This window comes from Macaca fascicularis, chromosome 14, assembly GCF_037993035.2.
Source record: "Macaca fascicularis isolate 582-1 chromosome 14, T2T-MFA8v1.1".
In the NCBI taxonomy this organism is placed as follows: Eukaryota; Metazoa; Chordata; class Mammalia; order Primates; family Cercopithecidae; genus Macaca; species Macaca fascicularis.
In genome coordinates, this window is record NC_088388.1 from 47,561,595 (window position 1) to 47,585,793 (window position 24,199).

General features: G+C 40.7%; 1 protein-coding gene across 1 annotated transcript; it reads right to left on the reverse strand.

Annotated features, from left to right (window-relative positions):
* Positions 1-247: 247 nt before the first annotated feature.
* LOC102143686 (mas-related G-protein coupled receptor member X3-like) lies at positions 248-12,181 on the reverse strand. The gene has a single exon (XM_074014105.1). It carries the CDS (start codon positions 6,815-6,817, stop codon positions 5,849-5,851), a length of 969 nt encoding a protein of 322 aa, XP_073870206.1. The 5' UTR covers positions 6,818-12,181; the 3' UTR covers positions 248-5,848.
* Positions 12,182-24,199: the final 12,018 nt, after the last annotated feature.

Here is a 24,199-nt window from a genome sequence, read left to right on the forward strand (position 1 = left end):
CCGGGTTTACGCCATTCTCCTGCCTCAGCCTCCCGAGCAGTTGGGACTACAGGCGCCTGCCACCGCGCCCGGCTAGTTTTTTTTTGTATTTTTTTTTTTTAGTAGAGACGGGGTTTCACCGTGTTAGCCAGGATGGTCTCGATCTCCTGACCTCGTGATCTGCCCGTCTCGGCCTCCCAAAGTGCTGGGACTACAGGCTTGAGCCACCGCGCCCGGCCTTGATGACTTTTCTAGTGCTGTCAGTGGAGTATTGAAGTCCACTATTATTACTATGTTGCCATCTATCTCATTTCTTAGGTCTATTAGTAATTGTTTTATAAATTTAGGAGTGACAGTGTTAGGGATATACGTATTTAGGATTGTGATATTTTCCTGTTGGACTCATCCTTCTATCATTATATAATTTCCCCCTTTGTTTTTTTTAATTGTTGTTGCTTTAAAGTAGTTTGTTTTGTCTGATATAAGAATAGGTACTCCTGCTCACTTTCGGTATATATTTGCATGGTATATCTTTTACCAACCCTTTACCTTAAGTTTATGTGGGTCCTTATGTGTTAGGTGAATCTCTTGAAGACAGCAGATACTTTGTTGGTGAATTCTTATCCATTCTGACATTCCGTATCTTTTATGTGAAACATTTAGGCCATTTGCATTCAATATTAATATTGAGATGTGTGATACTATTCTATTCATCATGTTAGTTGTTGTGTTAATACATGGTTTTTTTTTTTTTTTTTCCATTGAGTTATTGTTTTATAGGCCCTGTAAGACTTAGGCTTTAAGGAGGTTGTATTTTGAGGTTTTATTTCCTGATTTAGAGCTCCTTTTAGCAGTTATTGTAGTGCTGGTTTGGTAGTGGCAAATTCTCAGTATTTGTTTATCTGAAAAAGACTGTATCTTTCCTTCTATTTAAGAGGGATCTTGCCACCATGACCAAATACATGGGGTAACAGAAGGAATAAAACTCATGAATGAATTATTCACCATTCCCTAAAAATCTCTATGCTTTTATTAACAGTGCCACTGTAAATTATCTCTTCTCCCATTTCCATCTGTCCAGATCCTATTTATCTCTCCTTCCCCAGTACAAAGATTGAGGTGACTGGCAAAATTCGCAGAGGGTATAATTATAATTATAATGCTGGGTAAATTGTAGTCATCAGTTAACATTCTACCTATTACACAAAGCCTTCCATCATCCACTCACTTCTACATACACACTTAGAAATGAGATCTGCTCTGTCTCTGCTGTCCTTCCTTGTGTTTGCATCCTGCAAGGTTTCAGAACAATTGGACCAATATGATGGGCATGAGCATTGAGATTTCTTCTTCTATACTCTGCTGTTGTTAGGTAACAGCAAGCAAATGCCATCTATATCTATAGTCAGCATTGGTACATTGACAATAATGGTGCCCAATGGATGCCACAGCGTCATACAGAACAAACATCACAGCAGTCTCTTCAGATTCTAGGTCGCTGCCACATGGGTGAGAAGAACGTACGATTACTGTGATTATAGTCACTGCGTAGAGAGATGAATTTCCCAGGCTGCCAGGATCACAACAGCAGTTATCTTCAGTCCAGAGTTATGGTAAAGCTACACTTTACCCACCTATTCTGAAAAGAGGTACCTGAGCACAAATGCACAAATGGCACAATTTCAGACTGGGGCAATCCCGTAACCTCACTATCTGCTTGGCTTGCCTGGAATGAGCATGTGACCCATGTTGGCCATGCAGTCAGCTTGAGAATCCCAAATCCCTGAAACCAGGTCCAGTGTTCTTCCCATTCTAGCACTTGCACATTCTCCTTCTCTACATATCCTGGGATTTCTAGATGCTGATTTGGTTTTGCCTGGAGGCAAGGACTTCTACTGCTGGAACACACGGTAATGGTGGTAGATAGTTCCGCAATGCCTGTGACGTAAGCACGTGTAGGGTCTCTTAAAAATCTTTTCAGGAATTGTGTATTGGTGTGATGTTGGACTATAGATTGAGGGCTGTTGTAAGATTCAGCCTATTAATCTTTTGATATCATCAATTATACAACCGCTGCTGAGATTGTTGTCTTGCATGAGCAGTCACCTAGTGAACATTCTCTAATTTATTGGAATCTTATTGTTCTGCTTCAGCTGGGTGCTTGGGGGGTGGCATTCCTCTTCAGGATGGCAGCAAGATAACTGGGAATTTTTAGATACCCTCTCGTCTGAGAACCCTTGAGCCACAAATACAACTCTTGGATAGCATGTGTCACTTTGGGAGGCCGTCTTTTCTAAACTAGTGTCCTTCCTTCACAGGCTGTGTGCTCTATGAATGTAGGTGTGTTTACTTTGACTCCTAAGTGTCTGGCATGCAAGCTAGAGAATAGAAGATGCTCAGTATCTGTTTATACCGTAAACGGTAGAATAAGTGAGAGATGCTGTTATGAAAAGCCCACTTAATGACATATTCAGGAATGCAAGTGGATAGGTTAATTGAAAATGTCTGTTAATCAGTATTCATAAAAAGGGAAACATTTGTAACGTGAATATTTCATTTTTACCTAGAATTCATTCACTAAAATAGAACTAAACTACAGAACATTCCTTTGTGTAGGGTTTGCAAATAGAATTCTACTCTTATCTTGCTGAAAGCATATCTATCAATCATTGTCTAGGATTTGCAGTGTGGATTCATTTAAATGTAGATTCTAGCGTCAGATGCATAGCATTCTCACTGAGTATATTGCTCCATATTGTTAATTTTTGTTTAATCTGATAGAGTTGGCAGACTCACACCTATTAAACTAACAATAATTTTGGAACCTGCTTTTATTGTCCCTTTAAGCATTCACATTAGTTTGTATGGAAACCGCAGTTCTTTCATACTCGTATTTTGTTGATTTGTGGTGTATTTTGATAAATTAGGTAATTATATTGACAAGCCTAATTGTCAAAATCAGGACAGGAAACAGATCCAATTGGTTCTTGTGAAGCTGATGACTCAGTGCCCTTGAGCCCAGGTGTTCTAGAGCATAAGTGAATGACCACAAAGGCTCAGCATTTGCTCAGCATCAATCCATATATTTTCTTCAGGAAGTGGAAAGAATTGGATATAGAGATGGAATGTATTAGTGTGAGACTTATTTGAAAGGTGTTTGCTTTTATGCAGAATTAGCACAGTGCTTGATGAATTAGGTTCGAATGTTTGTTGAATTCATGCCTAAAAAATAGTCATGAATGGCAGCTCCCAAAAAGTGCCATTAGAGACTTTTATATCATTTCTCCCTTTCTGGGGAACATGCCTGGATGTCCTGCACGCTCTTCTTCGACATGGAACTGAGAGGAAATGATATCATTGGCCTGGGAAAGAAAGCATTTCACTAGCAGACTCCCACATCCCCTCCATTCTTCTTCCCAGAGGCAGTAAGCAGACCTGCAATGAAAGGGAACAGCTGTTCTCAGAAAAACCAACTGCAGAGGACACTCTGTTGTGTGGGAGGTACCTGTAGGAGTTCCAGTGAGACCTGGTGACTGAGCCAGCCTTTGCAAGATGTTGGACACACCTGTGATTTTCAGGTGGGAGCTGCTTGAGAAAAATAGTTACCAAGACTTCTAAATTCCACACCTAGTCTGTTGCACCAGAAATTCAAAGACATGTTCTCTGCTCTTAAAGACCTCAGAATGTGGTTGAAGAGAAAGATGTGAGGACAAACAATTGAAATATACTGTTATAAGTGCTGTAGTGGAGCAATGTGTGAGGCCAAGTGAGTTCAAAATGGGCTTCAGGGACGGAATCTAAGTTTTCATAAAGTTGAAATTTTCTTCCGTCAAAAGAAAAAGAGTCACTAACATCAAAATAAGCAGTGGCCCAGGTGAGAACCAACATTATTTAATTCAATTGCCAAGTGAAAATTCACTACAGAATTCCTCATGATAAACATCTTTATCCAGAACTGTACAATTGATATCACAGACTCCCAGAATGGGCTCTCTCAATAACCCTCAGCCTGAACTAAAGACATCATATTAAAGCTCCTTGCCTGGAGCATTGGCTGCAAACACTGCCTTTCCACTTCCTCCGACACGTAGGAAAGCCTCACCTACAGCTATGTCCTACTATGGCATTTGGAAATTGAGGGTGGACAGATAGGATTCAGCATCAGCAGAGTGCTGGTCCTGGAAGAGCAATGGATCTGGACTCAGGGGACCTGAGTTCGACATTGTGAACAATGTGATACGAGTCACCAGTAAATTTGGTTGGACAAACGGAGAACTATAGACCTCTTTATTGCTTTCATAACTGCTTTGTACTGTCTCCTGCATACTCAAAATGCATGTGTCAGCTCCCCTCAGTGAGGGTCAATCTGAGGGGCAGCCTCACTGTCTGTGAGCAGCACACAGCCTGCTGTGATGTCACATCTTCTCTTGGTGGTCTCTTCTGTCGGCTTGAGTTATCTGTTGAAGGGATAACCACTAGTGGAGCATAGTCCTGAATTTTGTACTGATCCTGTGTTTATAATTACATGTTTTTAATTGTGGTAAAATGTTCATAACATACATTTTACAACTTTAACCATTTTAATTGTACAATTCAATATCATTAAGTACATTCACAATAAGTAGTAACCGTTACCACTGTCCCTTTTAAGAACTTCATCATTCCGCACAGAAAGTCCGTGCTCATTAAATAATTGGCTACACAGTCTCTCCATCATCCAGCACCAGGATCCTCCTAATTTATTTTCTGTGTTCAAGAATTTCCTAGTTTGGATACCTTGTAGAATTTGATCTTACAATATTATTATTTGGTATCTGGCATATTTTCCTTAGCACAATGTTTCCGTGTTCATCTAAGTCACAACTTAGAATTTTGTACCATGTATCAGAATTTTGTACCAACTGTAAGTTATTATCCAGATACTATAATTGACATTAGCATGGAAAAGTCAGATGTTTTCAGTTTTGCTTCTTATGTTAACAGTCATAAAACTGACTGAAAGTTACACCCAGAACGATTTGTACAAAACCTGGAAGAATGAAGAATTCTACACTTAAAGACTCTGTAAATGAATAATAAATGGTTTTCAAGATAATTCCAGTTTGAAACCAATATTGAGGTTTCCAATGGCCAAAATGGAACTGGTGGGGTATATTTATAGGCTCCTCACTGGTCCTTTAGTCCAGGAAGAGCTAAATAAGCACTTACCAGTTCTCAAGGGGAAAGGGCCATGGTTGTCTTTTCTAGAAACCAAGGCCAAGGTGTGACCATGTGTGGACAAATGACGGGAGAGGGCTATTCATAAAACCAATTTCTAAGACTGTTTTTATGAAGGGAGAATCTCTCTCTAAGGACATTATTTTGCTTTATATCTGAGAATTCAATGGAATTTAGAGGTAGCAGAACTCACTTATTCAGAATCGAGTTTCCAACTGCAGTAATGCCTCCAGTCATAGAAGGGAACATGATTTTCAGGGAAACATAATCTGAGAGATTATTAAGGAATCTTCCTTTTTGGTACTATCAGGTAGAAAACAAGTATAAACAGTGTTTTAGGGTTTTGGACAGGAAATCCTTTTATTACTATGAAAAGTGCAGAAAAAGTGTTCAGTAGGAAGGATTCAGTGTAAGATAACAGGGAAAATGTGTTGGTAATATCAAGGAGAATCTAAACATTGTACTGTCAGACTAATGCTTTGCGTGGGTGAAAACTGGAACTGTCAGGTTAGATAAACATCTATTTGAAGACCTTGAGTTACCACTGAGACATTTCTGAGGCACAACGCTAAGAAAAACGAATATAATTGTCAAGGTTGGCAGGGCAGTGTTGGTCTCAAAGTCCCGTCTGACTGACAGGGCAGGGGCTCTTTCACTGCCTACATCTGCTTACCGACAGCTCCAGGGTTTCCTCAGGAAGCCGCCCTCCACCTTCATCCACCTCAGGCGTGTCCTGCAGAGCCCTCTGGAGAACCAGCTTCAGGTTCTGCCTATTTTGACGCTGCCTAAAGGAGCCCACGAAGAAGTAAATGATGGGGTTGGCACTGCTGTTTAGAGAGGACAGGAACATGCAAACCCGATAAACGTGACAATATAAGACTTCCAGATCCCTGTGGATCATGTAATTTAGGGATCCCAGAATGCCGAAGGGCAGGCCGCAGAGGAGGAAGACCAGCACTGTGAGCAGGGTGGTCACGTACAGCCTGGTCAGCGGCATCTTCTGGGATCCACAGAGAATCCTGACCAGCCGGACCAGGCTAGAAACACAGAGAACCACACACAAAAAAGTCAGCCACGCGATTATGATGAAATTTGATGTTTCACACCAACAAGAATCAGCACCACTAAACGGGAAGTCACAGAACATCCACTCCAGGATGCTCCGCAGCAGGGACAGGACCCAGAGCAGGACACACACGACCGCTGACAGGTGTCTAGGGCGGCGGCAGCGGTACCACATGGGCCATAGGACGGACAGGCAGCGCTCGGTGCTGATGGCGCTCAGCATGCTCAGGCCTGTAAGGTAGGGGACGGTCATCACACAAATGAGGATTCTGCGGGTGGTATGGGGGATATTGATGAGGCTTAACAGAAAACGTAAAACGTGGCCGCTGAGGAAGAGGAAGTCGGCCACAGCCAGGTTGAGGATGTAGGTGGAGACAGCGTTCCTGCGCATGCGGAAGCCCAGGAGCCAGAGCTCAACCGCGTTTCCTGTCAGCCCCAGAAGGGAAACGATGCACGTCAGCACCGTGAGGCTCAGGGTCAGCTTGTAGCAAGGAGTCTCCACAGTTCCGTTGATTCGTGTCACTGATGTACCCAGGGCTGGGATGGTTGGATCCATGCTCAGAAACCCCAGTCTGGTGCCCCTGGGAACACAGACCAGATGTGATCACCAGCTGTGTGATCTCTGATTCTCCCCACCACCCTGCCATGTGGGATTTTTACTGTCCTCATTTAAAGAGGAGAGATCAGAGACTCGCAGAGAATAAGTCACCTATCAAAAGGTGGGGGTCCTCAAATCCAGTTTTAAATCCAGTTCTTCTTGACTCTGAAGCCTGACCTCTCTCTACTGCCACACAAGTTCTGTACTGACATGGGAATAACATTAGGATCAAAACACCCCCAACTCATCCAGCCGGGGTTGTGGACCCGATCATTACTGTATCATGGGCCTGATATTTTATCTCAGATGGAGAAAGTCAGATACACAAAGAGGTGGCTGTGACACACTCGTGACTAGGACAGGAAAGAAGACCATGCTTTATGAATGAGAGGAAAATGTGACCTTCACTAGGATAAGTGTGAAAATGGCTGGGCCTGGTGGGTGAGAAATAACTCAGTGTATTAGTCATTGCAGACAGGACCACATTTTACATTTTATACTCACAGTGCCTATTTCCATGACCAGCACACTGTGCTCTTCATAAACATTCTTTCAATGAAGGAATGCATGCATGAGGAGCCTAATGGTACTGCTAGATTTGGATGAAATGGAAAATAAAGATGAAAGCACAATGTAAGGTATTAGAACACAAATGTATAACTGGATGAAGAAAATTTCATTCATCAGAATTCTATTTGTGGACAGCTCTATCTGTGTTGAGAAGAATTATTGATGAGTGCCCAAAACCTGAAATTGACAACTGATGTGCCTTTGAAATGAAGACTCAGTGTGGCTTTGCTGAACACCTAGAAGCATTTTTGTACACAGTGTTTGGGTAGGGTGTGGGTCTCATCTGAATTACTCAACAATAGAACAGAGGAAAGAGTAAGTGCAGATGAGGTCTGAGTATAACTGACGGAGGTAACAGAAGTGTGGAAATATCTATGGGGGACTACTAAATGTTCTGCTGAGTGTACACAATGTAAACCTATTTCATTCTCTCTTTCAGGAGATCTCTGGTAGCATTTCTTTGTTGATGAAAACATTTGTATGAGAGGTGTCCATGAGGGGAAATAGGCGACGTGTAGGGCTTGGAGTATAAAGAGAGATATTCATGCAGATTTCAACTGGAGAACGAGGATTAGGTCTAATCTGGGAGAATAATAGTAGCTGACTGAGAGTTTATAAGGTATTGTCTCTTTTAATCACCTGAAGAGCCCAGGAGGTAAGAATTGGTATTATTCCCATATGGCAGATAATGCAATTGGAGCATAAAGAAAGGGAATTATTTGTCCCAGGGGTTATATATGATATAGTATGAATTTGAGTCCAGCAGGGCTGACTCACGATCCAGTCTTGGAGCAGCCATTTATACCCAGCACGACCCTGTGTCGATTATACATGTTAAAGGGAGTAAAGCAGAGGAGTGATTCTCAAGTTAAATCCAAGTTGGCAGTCAAAATTGTGGATTGAAAAAAAACTGACCTAAGCAAACTCCAGATAGGGAATGAGAGGCAATTCAAAGAGGGAACAAAATAGAGATGAATGAACGCCATTTAGGAATAAATTCAGGAGTTCCTTTTTGCCTATCAGAGGCCACGTTTGCTCTGGAATCCTAAGGATGCACAGGGGCAGGAGGCCTCCTGGTGGACAGAAGATGCACCCTTTGCTGGGAGTACAGAGAAACATCAGGAGGGAATGCATCCATCATGAGTTCTCTTAGAGGGACAAGCTGGCACAGCCCTGATTAGCCGAGAAAGGAAATGGGAGGAAAAGGAGAACCTCTGTTATCCACACTCAGGGCACTAAAGAGTTTCTCCGTCTATATTTATGGTATGATATGTTTGTCCTCCTCGTGAAATCCGAAGCTCCACAAGGACTAACTCATACCCATCATTTTCCCTGTAGTATCACCAACATTTAGCCTGTGTTCCTTAAAGACCATCTATGGTATTATCCTCATATAACATAAGATGAAACCAAGGCCTAGAGAATTAAAGGGTTTTCCTGAGTTCACAACAGGAAGAGCAGGTCCAACACCAGTCCCTGGTCCCTGGAGCCCTGCATGAGGTCCCAATTCTGTTCTCTGCCCCATCATTCATTATTTCTGAGGAGTTCCTGAAAAATCTTGATGTGAGCACAGAGTCAGAGACAATCAGGAGTGAAGAGACTGCTAGGTTGCCCCAACATTCATTTTCCTCTTTGGTCACATAACAATTCTGAGAGTGTAAAAGCAGCACAAGGACCCACATCCCAGTTTTCCTTGGTGCTGAATCACATCGTATGGCCAGGTGCTGTTAAGTGGAAGAATCACAAAGTGATGTAAGCAATTCCTCACTCACGGGATCAATAGAAGGAGCAAAGCTTCTCCTTCCCCTCGTCCTTTTCCATAAGGCTGGAATGCTGATCTAGCTGGAACCATGCAGGATCACAAGGATGAGGGCAACTCTCTAGGGACTGGGGAGCAGCAATTTTTGGAATTCTGATGTGTGATGCCTTGGAGCTTCTAGTTCAAATTTCAAAGACAGTCATTTCTGGGTATTCACAGGGGACTTTTTCCAGAATTCAGCACACACCAAAATCTGCAGATGCTCAATTTCTTTATATGTGGTATTTGTATCTAGCCTATGCACTTTCTCCCAGATACGTTAAATCGTTTTTAGTTATTTAGAATAACGACAAAATGCAAATGCTATGTAAATTCTTGTCATATTGTAGTTTTTCCAGAAATAACGACAAGGAAAAACAAGTTTGTACCTGTTCAGTACATACACAACTCAACCATACCCTTATTTTTGGAATAGTTTCCACCTGTGGTTTGTTGAATCTGCAGATTCAGAACCTAGTGACCCAGAGGCACAATTATACTTTCTTGTTTAAGATATTTCTACTTCATGTCTTGTTTAGAGCAGCCAAACTTATATTCTAAACAAATAAATATGTTCTCTTTTTAAAATTACATTTTATTTTCTATGCATTTTTGAAAAATGCAAACATTTCTGCATAAAAGTGACAGTAGAGAAAGACATGCCAAACGTTAAAGTAGTCTGATGGAGCTGAAATGAGACAGGAATCAATCACCTTCAGGCAGAGAAAGCCTCAGGAAGTAGGAGGATATAAGAAGGTGAGAGGGATAGTCTCATTTGCCATGAGGATTTGCTTTCCATTCTTTATCCTGTTTGACATCCCAAGGGAGTGGCTTCTAGGTACCACATCAGTGGGATTCTTTTTATTTCTGGTTTCTGATGAAATTGAGACACTGGGACATACCGGCAGGAGACTGGAAGACAGCAGGAGAGTGACTTGGGATTTCCACCTCCTGGCTCTCTGTTGGTGTATTAGTTCCTTCTTGCATTGCTAAAAAGAAATACCTGAGACTGAGAAATTTATGAAGAAAACAGGTTTAATTGGCTCATAGCTCTACAGGCTGTACAGGAAGCATGGCAGCTTCCGCTTTAGGGGAGGCTTCAGGAAGCTTCCAATCCTGGTGAAAGGCAAAGGGGGAGCGAGGCTTCTCACACAGTGAGAGCAGGAGCAAAAGAGAGAGGGAGGAGGTGCCACACATCTCACACGGTGAGAGCAGGAGCAAAAGAGAGAGGGAGGAGGTGCCACACATCTTACACGGTGAGAGCAGGAGCAAAAGAGAGAGGGAGGAGGTGCCACACGCGTTTAAGCAATTAGATTTCGTGAGAACTCATCAGTGTCACAACAACAATACCAAAGGGGGATGGTGTTCAAACATTCATGCGAAACCATCCCCATGATCTAATAATCATCTCGCACCAGGCCTTGCCTCCAACATTGGGAATTATAACCAGCATGAGATTTGGGTGGGGGGACACAGATCCAAACCATATCAGCCTGTGTGGTTGTGTGTTAGCCATGCAGGGCTTCTCCACCTGCCTGCTCATGTTCTTCCACCCCTATGGCTACAGCTATGGCTTTGGCGACAATAGTAACTGCTCCTTCCCCGTCCCTTTCAGCCTAAGCGAGGAAGTAGTGCTCCCCTATGTATTGCTGCTTAAGGTGCTGACCCATGCCTCGTCTCTTTCCCTTAACCCTGTGCATCTTTGTAAATACTTTCCTTATGAAACACTCCTTAATTATTTCAGTTTGGACTATCTATAACTCCCTTGGTCCTTTCCAGATAGGTAGAGAAGAATAAATTTAAAAAGGAAGTGAAGCAATAAAACCGGCTCTACAGCAGTTCAACTCTGGGAAGAAATGTCTTCATGTCCCCTTGCTCCTTAAATGAGTGTAAGAGGCAGCATTCTCTCCAGGAGAGCAGATTGAGTGATTGGAATGAAGGAGGTGATATGGGGATAAATAAGAAGGGGGACCCCATTTGGAACTCACACAGTTTGGGCTGGCAGCACTCAGTTTCCAAAAGGAAGCTTCATGTCTCTTGTCTTTTCCTGAAACAAGCTCGTGACTCCCTGCATGTAGCACCAAGGTGGAAGCACAGGGACATGATCTTATAGCAAAAACCGTAACTGACTATGGAAGAAGACAGTTCTTGGTACTTACCCTTATGGTTCCTTCTTTTGTCCAGAGGTGAAGACTCCTCTTGTGCTAAAGGTGGAGAGCCTTTCTGCGATTCAGTGGCTTCAGAGGATTTTCTGTGTTGCTTAATTCAGGAGATGCCTACAGGAGCTCAAATGAAACCTGGTTAGCAATCCAGGCTTATGAAGATGCTAGACGAACTCGTTATTTCCTTTATGAAGACTGTCGACAAATCCGAGGCCAGAGGTATTTGAGGCACAAATCCTAACTGAGATGATTCTTGGCCTCTGTCCCATATCCAATACATATCAGCCTCTCCCATCACATCCCATCTTGTTCAACTTCCTGTAAGTAATTGTTGTCCTGATTTTGAAAATCAATTATGGGCCTAGGTATCACATTAAGCAATGTGAACTTTCATTATGAAGCTTTATAACTAAAGAAAAAAGTAGATCTTGGGATCGTCAAGGCTGACAATGGCCTGACACCGTGTTTTGGTGTTTTCTTTATCATAGTATTGATATATTCATGTGTATACTTTCTTTCCAAATGCTAGAGAAGTGTATGCAAAGTGAATGTCTAGAATGCCATTGTCCAGAGGCTACCACTTGCTGCACATTTTATTCTAATTTCTTTTATTATTATCAACTCTGAACATTGAACAATTTTTAAGTTCTGTGAAGTTAAATCATTTATTATTATTTTTTTTATTTCAATGGGTTTTTGAGGGAACAGGTGGTGTTTGCTTACATGGATAAGTTCTTTAGTGGTAATTTCTGAGATTTTGGTGCACCTATCACCTGAGCAGTGTCCACTATACCCAACTTGTAGTCTTTTATCCCTCATCCCTCTTTCATCCTTCCCCGCAAGTCCCCATAGTGCATTATATTATTCTATGCCTTTACATGTTCACAGCTTAGCTCCTGCTTGTAAGTGAGAACATATGATGTTTTGTTTTCCATTTCTGAGTTACCTCAGTTAGAATAAAGTGTCCAATTCCATCTAGTTTGCTGTGAATGCCATTATTTTATTCCTTTTTATGGTTTAGTACTATTCCGTGGTATATAAATATATATATTATATAGTTTATACATTTTATATATATTTATATATATTTAACGGAATTGCTGGATGAAATGGTAGATCCACTTTTACTTCTTTAAGAAATTTCCACACTGTTTTCCATAGTGCTTATGCTAGTTTACATTCCTACCAGCAGTCCAAAAGTGTTCCTTTTTCACCACATCCCCACCAACATCTATTATTTTTAGATTTTTAAATTATGGCCATTCTTGCAGGAGTAAGGTGGTATCGCAATACGGTTTTTGATTTGCATTTCCCTGATCATTAATGATGTTAAGCATTTTTTCCTATGTTTGTTGGCCATTTGCATCTCTTTTTTTCAGAATTGTCTATTTGTGCTTTCAGCCCACTTTTTGATGGGACTGTTTGCTTTCTTCTTGCTGATTTGTTTGAGTTCCTTGTAGATTGTGGATATTAGTACTTTGTCAGATGCTTAGTTTGTGAAGATTTTCTCTCACTCGGTGAGTTGTCGTTTGCTCTGCTGACAATTGCTTTTGCTGTGTTAAAGCTTTTTAGTTTAATTAAGTCCCATCTATTCGGTTTTGCTTTTGTTGCATTTACTTTTGGGTTCTTGGCCATGAAGTCTTTGCCTAAGCGAACGTCTAGAAGCATTTTTCTGATGTTATCTTCTAGAATTTTTATTGTTTTAGGTCTTAGATTTAAGTCTTTGATCCATCTGGAGTTGATTTTTGTAGAAGGTGAGAGATGAGGGTCCAGTTTCATTCTTCTACATGTGGCTTGCCAGTTATCTCAGCACCATTTGTTAAAAGAGTGTCTTTTCCCCACTTTATGTTTTTGTTAGCTTTGTCAAAAATCAGTTGGCTGTAAGTATTTGGCATTATTTCTGGATTCTTTCCTCTTTTCCATTTGTCTATGTGCCTAGTTTTATGCCAGTGCCATGCTGTTTTGGTGACTATAGCTTTGTAGTACAGTTTGAAGATGGGTAATGTGACGCCTCCAGATTTGTTCTTTTTGTTAAGTTTTGCTTTGGCTATGCGGGTTTTTTTGTTTGTTTCCACATTAATTTTAGAATTTTTTTTTCTAGTTCTGAGAAGAATGATGATGATATTTTGGGGGGAACTGCATTGAATTTTTAGATTGCTTTTGGCAGTATGGTAATTTTCACAATATTGATTCTACCCTTCCATGAGCATGGGATGTGTTTCCATTTGTTTGTGTCACCTATCATTTCAGCAGTGTTTTGTAGTTTTCCTTGTAGAGGTCTTTCACCTCCTTGGGTAGGTATATTCCTAAGTATTTTTTTTTTTACAGCTATTGTAAAAGTGTTTGAGTTCTTGATTTGATTCTCAGCTTGGTCACTGTTGGTGTATAGCAGTGCTACTGATTTGTGTACATTGAATTTGTATCCTGAAACTTTACTGAATTTATGTATCAATTCTAGGAGTTTTCTGGATGAGTCTTTAGGGTTTTCTAGGTATACAATCATATCATCAGTGAATAGGGACAGTTTGACTTCCTGTTTATTGATTTGGATGGTCTTGATTTCTTTCTCTTGTCTGATTGCTCTGCCTAAAGCTTCCAGTACTATGCTGAATAGAAGTGGTGAAAGTGGGCATCCTTATCTTGTTCCAGTTCTCAGGGAGAATGTTTTCAACTTTTCCCCATTCAGTATAATGTTGGCTGTGGGGTTATCATGGATGGTTTTAATTACATTAAGGTATGTCGTTTCTATGACAATTTTGCTGGAGGTTTTAATAATAAAGGGTGCTAAATTTTGTCAAATGCTTTTACAGTTTCTATTGATATGATCATGTGATTTTTGTTTTTAATTCTGTTTATGTGATGTATCACATTTATTGCCTTGTGTATGTTAACCTATCCCTGCATACCTGGTATGTAACACACTTGACAATGGTGGATTATCTTCTTGATATGCTGTTGGATTGGGTTAGCTAGTATTTTGTTGGGGATCTTTGCATCTATATTCATCAAGGATACTGGTCTGTAGTTCCTTTTTTTGTTACGTCCTTTCCTGGTTTTGGTATTAAGGTGACACTGGCTTCATACAATGCTTTAGGTAGGATTCCCTCTTTCTCTATATTTTGGAATAGTTTCAGTAGTACCAATTCTGTGAATATCTGATAGAATTCAGCTATGAATACGTCTGCTCCAGTACTTTTTTGTTGGCAATGTCTTTTTAATTTTTATTTTAATCTCACTGCTTCTTTTGGGTCTGTTCAGAGTTTCTATTCCTCCTAGTTTAATCTAGGAGGTTTGTATATTTCCAGGAATTTAGGCATATCATCTAGGTTTTCCAGTTTGCACATGTAAAGGTGATCACAGTAGCCTTGAAGGATCTTTTGTATTTCTGTGGTATTGGTTGTAACATCTCCTGTTTCACTTCTAATTGAGCTTATTTGAATCTTCTCTGTTCTTTCCTTGGTTAACCTCGCTAATGGTATATCAATTTTGTTTATGTTTTCAAAGAACCAGCTTTTTGTTTCATTTTGCTTTCCTTGTTTGTTTATTAGTTCGTTTCATTTACTTCTGCTCTGATTGTTTTTATTTTTTTTCTTCTGCTTGGCTTGGGTTTAGTTTGTTCTTGCTTCTCTAGTTCCTTGAGGTGTGACCTTAGATTGTCTATTTGTGCTGTTTCAGACATTTTGATGTATGCATTTAATGCTATGAACTTTACTCTTAGCACCACTTTTGCTGTAGCCTAGAGATTTTGATAGGTTGTGTTGCTATTATCATTTAGTTCATAGAATTTTTAAATTTCCATCTTGATTTCATTGTTGACCCAGTGATCATTCAGGAGCAGGTTATTTAATTTCCATGTTTTTGTGTGGTTTTGAAGGTTCCTTTTGGAGTTGATTTCCAATTTTATTCCACTGTGCTCTGAAAGGATACTTGATATAATTTCAGTTTTCTTAAATTTATTGAGACTTGTTTTGTGGCCTATCATATGATCTATCTTGAAGAATGTTCCATGTGCTGATGAATAGAATGTATATTCTGCAATTGTTGGGTAGAACCTTCTGTGAATATTGTTAAGTCCATTAGTTCTAGGGTATAGTTTTTTTATTTTATTTTATTTATTCATTATTGGTTTTTTTTGAGACGGAGTCTCACTCTATTGCCGAGGCTAGAGTGCAGTGGCACAATCTTGGCTCACTGCAACCTCCACCTACTGGGTTCAAGCAGTTCTCCTGCATGAGCCTCCCAAGTAGCTGGGACTACAAGTGCATGCTACCACGCCTGGCTAATTTTTTGTATTTTAGTAGAGACAGGGTTTCATCATGTTGCCCAGGCTGGTCGCAAACTCCTGAGCTCATGCAATCCACCCGCCCCAGCCTCCCAAAATGCTGGGATTATAGGCATGAGCCACCATGCCAGGCCTAGGGTATAGTTTAAATCCATTGGTTTTTTTGTTGACTTTCTGTCTTGATGACCTGTCTAGTGCTGTCAGTGGAGCACTATTGAGGTTCCGCACTATTATTGTGTTACCATCTAACTCATTTCTTAAGTCTAGTGGTAACTGTTTTATAAACTTGGGAGTTCCAGTGTTAGGTGCATATATATTTTGGATTGTGATATTTTCCTGTTGGAATAGACCTTTTATCATTATGTAATATCTCTCTTTGTCTTTTCTAACTGTTGTTGCTTTAAAGTCTGTTTTGCCTGATGTAAGAATAGCTCCTCCTGCTCACTTATAGTGTCCCTTTGAGTGGACTATCTTATTCCACTGCTCTACTGTAGGTTTCTGTGAGTTTTATGTGTTAGGTAAGTTTCTTGAAGACAGCAGATAGTTGGTTGATGAATTCTTATCCATTCTGCCATTCCGTACCTTTTAAATGGAGCATTGAAGTCATTTACATTCAGTGTTAGTATTGAGATGTGAGGTGCTATTCTATTCATCATGCTAGTTGTTGCCTGCATGCCTTATTTTTTTCATTGTGTTATCATTTTATAGTTCCTGTGAGATTTAATCTCTAAGGAGGTTCTATTTTGGTGCACTACAATGTTTTATTTGAAGATTTAGAGCTCTTTTCAGCAGTTCTTGTAGTGCTGGTTTGGTAGTGGCACAATCTGTCAGCATTTATTTGTCTGAAAGACTATATCTTTTCTTCATTTATGAAGCTTAGTTTCATTGGATACAATATTCCTGCCTCGTAATTGTTTTGTTTAAGGAGGCTAAAAATAGGGCTCCAATCCTTTCTAGCTTGTAAGGTTTCTGCTGAGAAATCTGCTGTTAATTTGATACGTTTTCATTTATTGGTTACCTGACTCTTTTACCTCAAAACTCTTAAGGTTCTTTCCTTCATCTTGACTTTTGATAACCTGAAGACTATGTGCCTAGGTGATGATCTTTTTGCGATGAATTTCACGGGTGTTCTTTGAACTTCTTGTATTTGGATGTCTAGATCTCTAGCCAGGCCAGGGACATTTTCCTTGATTATTCCCTCAGATAAATTTTCCAAACTTTTAGATTTCTCTTCTTTCTTGGGAACACCAATTGTTTTTAGCTTTGGTCATTTAACATAATTCCAAACTTCTTGGAGGCTTTGTTCATTTTTTAAAAATTCTTTTTCTTTGTCGTTATTGGATTGGGTTAATTCAAAAGCCTTGTCTTCGAACTCTGAAGTACTTTTTTCTTATTGTTCAATTTTATTGTTAAAACTTTCCAGTGTGTTTTGCATTTCTCTAAATGTGTCCTTTATTTCCAGAAGCTTATATTGTTTTTTATTTATCATGTTTATTTCTTTGGATTTTTTTTTTTTTGGTCCATACTCAATATTATTTTAGAAATTTCTTTAATTTGGTTTTCACCTTTCTCTGGTGCCTTGTTGAGTAGCTTAATAATTGACTTTCTGAATTCTGTTGCTGGTATTTCAGAGATTTTCTCTTGGTTTGGATTCACTGCTGGTGAGCTAGTGTGATCTTTTAGGAGAGCTGTATAACCTTGTTTTGTCATATTACCAGAAATGTTTTTCTGGTTCCTCCTCATTTGGAAAGATCTGGGGCTCAAGGTCTGCTCTTCAGATTCTTTTGTCCCATGGCATGCTCCCTTGATGTGGTGGTGCTCTATCCTTTCCCCTAGGGATGGGGCTTCCTGAGAGGCAGACTGCAGTGATTGTTATTGTTCTTCTGGGTTTAACTACCGGGCTCTGGGCTAGTACTGGGGAGTGTCTACAAAGAGTCCTGTGATGTGATCTGTCTTCAGGTCTCTCAACCATGGATACTAGCACCTGCTCTGGTGGAGGTGGCAGGGGAGTGAAGCGAACTCTGTGGGAGTCCTTGTCATAGTTTTGTTTAGTGTGCTGGTTTTCTGGAATGCTGGTTGTGCTAGCAGTGAAGTTCTCATGTGGGCAGACTCAGAACCTCTGGTATCCAGGATGTTGCAGGTGGTGGAATTAGCTGTTGTTTTCTCCTCTCTTGGAGCAGGGTTTTTCTTTTATGAGTTGCTGTAATGGCTTCAGTTGGTTGGCTACCAGCCAGGAAGCATCACTTTTAAGAGAGCATCAGGTGTGATAGGATAGTGGGGATACGAAATTGCCCTAAGGTTGTTTGGATAAATATTCAGGTTTCTCATGTGATCAGTGGGGACATAGAGCTCCCACGAGTTTGTGTCTTTTGTCTTTGGCTACCAGGGTAGGTAGAGAAAGACCATCAGGTGGGGGCAGGGTTAGGTGCGTCTGAGCTCAGGCTCTCCTTGGATAGGGCTTGCTGCAGCCACTGTGAAGAATAGGGGGTGGTTCTCAGGCCAATGGAGTTATATTCAAAAGGGGATTATTGTTGCCTACGCTGTATCATACAAGTTTTTTCCAGGGATATGCAGGAAAACTGGCAGTGACAGGCCTCACCCAGTTTCTATACAGCCATCAAGGCCAGTCTGACATTCACTGTGCCTCACCAATAGCACTGACTTTTTATCCAAGCAGCTGGTGAGCAGAGTTGAGATATTGTCCCAGGCTACAGCCTCCCCACTGAGAAAGCAGGACTTTCAGGCTTCACCCCTCTCCACCTGCTGTGGCTTCTGTGTTCATATCTGCACTTCCCATTTGCTTCCCACCCCTGGATCCTGCACAGAAAAATTCACACTCAGTTGAATTTATTACAAAGTAACTAGAAGTTTCCTTCTCCCTGTGGTCCTTCCCCAATACCACTGGTAGTTCTCCCCAAGGACCGCTGTGAGATAAGGTCAGAAATGGCTTCCCTGGGGACCGGACGTGCCTACAAAGCTCTTTTCACCGCTTCTTCTACTTTTATATTTTGGTCTACTTTCTGAATTCTAAATCTTACCTTTCAGCTCTAGGTAAGGTTAAATCCTTCTCCCGTGATCTGGATTTTCAAATTCCCTAGTGAGGATGCACATTCAGAGGTGGACTTTCCCCCTCTCACACAGTTTTTTGGATGTCTCACAGAGTTTGCAGTGGCAAACCGCTTCTTTCAAAGGGTCTGTGAATTCTTTTTTTTTTTCTTTGGTATGTTCCTGTGTTGATTCTTGGAGCAGAGTTCGTGATGTGAGTCTCCACACACATTCTGTCTACTTGAGTGGGAGATGAGTATTAGTCCTGCCTCTTATCTGCCATTTTTCCCTTTGTCAAGTAATTGCTTATTTTTAATTCAATTAATCAGAGCTGTTTCACATATAACCATCACAGAAACACATATAAATTCGCATACAGACAGAAGAAGATTCAGTAGTTGTAAGAGTTTTCATTTGCCAGTTTTTAAGTTTCTTAATCAGATTACTGGCTTCAGAGTGGAGCCCTCAGAGAAGCAGGGCCAGGAAAGCTTGCAGTTTCCAGGGCCTAATAAGCAGGCATAGCTGGAAGGCCAAAACAGATCCTCCAAATTAAGGGTCACATTTTTATACTGGATCCTGGATCCTGGATCCTCCCAGAAAGAGGGAAATGTTACTGGAGAAGAGAGTGCAATGTTTCTACTACGTGTTTCATTGCAGCACAACCCAAAACCAATCAGCTCATCTTGTAATTAGCCCATCCCCCATGGGAGTCTCATCTCTTAATGGGGGTGGGGGGGATGCTTTCATACTTTCTAGGTGGTCAAAAGCATGCTTCTCTAATCCAAATGTGATGGTGGGTATGTTGTTTTTGACTCCCCTGTGTCTGGAATGCAAGCTAGAAAATAGAAGATGCTCAGTACATATTTATATAGTGAACAGAAGAATGAGTAAGAGATATTGGTATGAAAAGTCCACTTAATGATACATTGAAGACTGTAGGTGGATAGGTTAATTGAAAATGTCTGGTAATAATCAATTATAAAAAAGGATACATTTGTAAAATGAATATTTAATTTTTTTTGCTTTGGATGTATTTTCATTTAAAAAAATTTTTAAGTTATACTTTAAGTTCTGGGATACTTGTGCAGAATGTGCAGGTTTGTTACATAGGTATACACATGCCATAGTGGTTTGCTGCACCCATCAACCCGTCATCTAATGCTATCCCTCCCCTAGCCCCCCACCTGAATATTTCATTTTTATCTAGAATTCATTCACTATGAAATAACTAGTCTGAAGGACTTTCCATTGTGGAGGATTCAGCAAATAGAATTCTGCTCTGTCTGTTTTACAGAACACATAACTATCAATCACTGTCTGATTTCCAGTTTGGATTTGCTTAAGTGTAGATCTTAACGTTGGATGTATGGCATTCTGTCTGAGAACATATTTCAGTGGTGATCATCTTTGTTTAGTCTTGTTTAGTAGGGAGGCTTACACCTAATGCACTAACAGTAACTTTGGGACTTGCTTTTCTGTTCCTTTAAGCATTCACATTAGTTTTTATTGAAACCATGATTCTTCTTTTAACTTGTATTTCATCGATATGTCATATATTCATAAATTAGGTAATTATGTTGGCAAGTCTAATTGCCATATGCAGGACAGAAAACAGATCCAACTGGTTCTTGTGAATCTGATGACTTGGTGCTTTTGAGCCCAGGTGTACTAGAGCATCAGTGAATGGCCATGAAGGCTCAGCCCTTACTCAGCAGCAATCAATGTATTTTCTAGATGTACTGAATAGTATTGGCTATACAAATAGAGTCTGTTATCCAGAGATGTATTTGAAGGGTGTTTAAATGTATGTAGAACTAGCACAGTGCCTAACGAATTAGGTTTGAATGCTTGTTGAATTCATGCATAAAAATATTCATGAATGACAGCTCCCCAAAAGTGCCATTAGGGACTTTCATATCATTTCTTTCTTCCTGGAGAAAACTCTTGGATGTCCTGCATGCTCTTCCTTGACATGTAATTGAGAGGAAATTATATCATTGGCCTTGGAAAGAAGGTAGCTTGTGCGCAGACTCCTGCATTCCCTTTCCCCACTTTCTTCTCCCCAGAGGCAGTAAGCAGACCTGCAACGAAAGGGCAGAGCTATTCTCAGGATAACCAACTGCAGAGGATGCTCTGTTCTCTTGAGTGGGAGGTGCCTGTAGGAGCTCCAGTGAGACCTGGTGACTGAGTCAGGCTTTGCAAGATGCTGGACAACCCTGTGATTTTTAGGTGGGAGCTGCTTGAGAAAAATAGTTGCTGAGCATCTTGTAAATTCCACATCTAGTCTGTGGCACTACAAATTCAAGGAACTGTTTTCTGCTCTTAAAGACCTTACAGTGTGGTTGAAAAGCAAGACATGAAGACAAATTATTCAAGTACCCTCTTCTAAGTGCTATAACAGAGCAATGTGTGGGGCCAAGTGAGTCCAGAATGGCCTTCGGGGGCTGAACATAAGCTTCAGGAGCTTAAAGTTTTCTTGCAGTAAAACAAAAACGAGTATCACCGACATCAAAATAACCAGTTGCCCAGGTGAACAACAACAGTCTTTTGTTCAATTGCCAGGTGAAATTTCTCTCCAGAGCTCCTCCCTATGGACAAAATTGTTAGCTGAAGCTGTACAATTGATGATATCAGAGACTCTCAGGGTGGACTCTCCTAATAACCTCCAGTCTGAACTGATGACATCACATAAAAAACCCATGCCTGGAACACTGGCTGCAAGCACTGTCTTCCAGCCTCCTTACACCCTCACATACAGCCAAGTCCTAATACACTATTTGCAAATTAAGGGAGGACATATAGAATACAGAATCAGCAAAGTGCTGGGCCTGGAAGAGCAATGGAACTGGATTGAGGAGGTATGAGTTCTATGTGCTGAACAGTGTTACAGGAGCCATCAATAAATATATATATTTTTGAAAAATGGAAAACTATAGACTTCTTATTGCTTTCACAGATACTTTGTATTGTCTGCTGAGTACTCAAATGTCATTTGTCAGCTCTCTTCTGTGAGGGCCAATCTGAGGGGCAGTCTCGCTGCCTGTGAGCAACAGAGAGCCCACTGTGATGTTGTAGTGAATTCTCTTAATGGTTTCTTCTGTCTGCTTGAGTTATCTGTGAATGGGGTGACCACTGGGACAGAATAATCCTGAATTTTGCACTGATTCTAAGTTTTCATAATTAAATATATTAAACTGTGGTAAAATTTCCATAACATAAATTTTACTAATTTAATCATATTTAGAGTAAAACTCAGTGACATTAAGTATATTGACAATGAGATGAAACTATTACTACTCTCTCTTTTAAGAAATTTTTGTTATCCCAAACAGAAATTTTGTGCTCGTTAAATAATAACTACACATTCTCCCCATCCTCTGCCATTTGGTTCCTCCTAATCTATTTTCTATGTTTACCAGTTTTCCTAGCTTGGATATCTGAAAAATTTGAACTTAACAATATTGTTCTTTTGCATCTGGCTTATTTCGCTTAGCACAATGTTCTCAAGGTTCATCTAGATTGCAGCATGTATTAGAATTCTGTAGCCAAGCTAAGCTATTATCCAGATACTGTAATTGACATTATTAAGGAAAGGTCAGATGTTTTCAGTCTTGCTTCTAATGGTGACTGGCCATAAAACTAACTAAAAGTTACAGCCAGAACAATTGGTACAAAATTGGAAGTATCTAAGATTCTCCTACAACAGAAGGAATCTATAAGCGAATAATCAATGTTTTCAAGATAATTTCCACTTTGAAACCAATACTGAGGTTGCAAATGGCCAAATTAGAACTGGTGTGGCATATTTATAGACTTTACATGGATTCCTTGGTCAAGGAAGAGCTAAATAACCACTTAGTAGTTCTTGAGAGGAAGGGGCCATGGTGATCTTTACTGGAAACCAAGGGAAACAGGTCACCATGCCGTGCACAAATCACAGCACAGGACTTTTCATAAAACCAATTTCTGAGACTGTTTTTATTAATACAGAGAATCTATTTCTAAGGATATTATTTTCCCTTATATCTGCGAATTCAATAAAATTTAGAGGCACCAGAGCTTACTTATCCAGAATTGAGCTTCCTACCTGCAGCAATGCCTCCAATTATAGAAGGGAACATAGTCTGAGAGACAAATAAGGAATCTTCCTTTTTGATACTGTCACATAGGAAACAATTAGAAAGCAGAATTTTTCAGTTTTGGACTGGAATTCTTTCCATTTTAATGAAAATTGCAAAAAAAAGTTTTCAGTAGGAAAAAATTCAATGGAAGAAAATAGGAGAAATTTATTGGTAATATGAAGAGGAATCTAAACATTGTACCTTCAAACTACTGGTTTCTCTGAGTAAAACTAGAAATGTGAGATTAAAAGCTATTTGAAGATACTGGGGAATCACTGGGGCATTTCAGAGGCACAAGGATGATAAAAACGCTTATAATTGTCAAGGATGGCAGGGCAGTGTTGCTCTCAAGTCCCATCTGACTGACAGGGCAGAGGCTCTTCCTCGTTGCCCCAATCTGCTTCCCGACAGCTCCAGGGTTTCCTCGGGAAGCTGCCCTCCAACTTCATCCACCTCAGGTGTGTCCTGCAGAGCCCTCTGGAGAACCAGCTTTAGGTTCTACTAATTTTGACGCTGCCTAAAGGATCCCATGAAGAAGTAAATGATGGATTGGCACTGCTGTTAAGAGAGGACAGGACATCAGAAACTAGAAGAACAAGACAGGGAAAGTCATGAAAATCCTTCTGGATCCAGTATAATAGGAACCACTGAATGCTAAAGGGCAGGCCGCAGAGGAGGAAGACCAGTACTGTGAGCAGGATGGTCATGTACAGCCTGGTCAGCGGCATCTGCCGGGAGCCATAGAGGATCCTGACCAGTAGGGCCAGGCTGGCCCACAGAGAACCACACATAAAAAAAATCACCCCTGCAACTGTGATGAACTTTAACATGGGACAACAATGATAGTCATGAAAGTTCATCAGAAAGCTACAGAATATCCCCTTTAATATGCTCAGCATCAGGGACAGGACCCAGAACAGGGCACACATGACAGGTGTCTCGGGCGATGACATGGTACCAGATGGGCCACAGGATAGACAGGCAGCACTCAGTGCTGATTGCACTCAGCATGCTCATGCCTGTAACAGAGGCAAGTGTGGGCGTAGTGTTGAGGAACATAGGGAAATAGATGAGGATGGGGTGGAAGAAGTTATTGTAGAACTTCATGATTTCTAAAATCTGGAAGAAGAGGAAGTCAGCCCTGGCCAGGTTGTGGATGTAGAGGGAGAAGGTGTTACACTGCATGTGGAAGCCCAGGAGCCAGAGCACAACTGCATTTCCTGCCAGCCCGACCAGCTCAGCAATGAAGATCAGCACTGCGAGGACCAGGACTTCCAGGCCACAACATTGAGTATGGGTCTCCTCTGTCTCATGGATTGGTGCAAGTTCCGTACCCCAGGGTGAGATGGTTGGATCCATGCT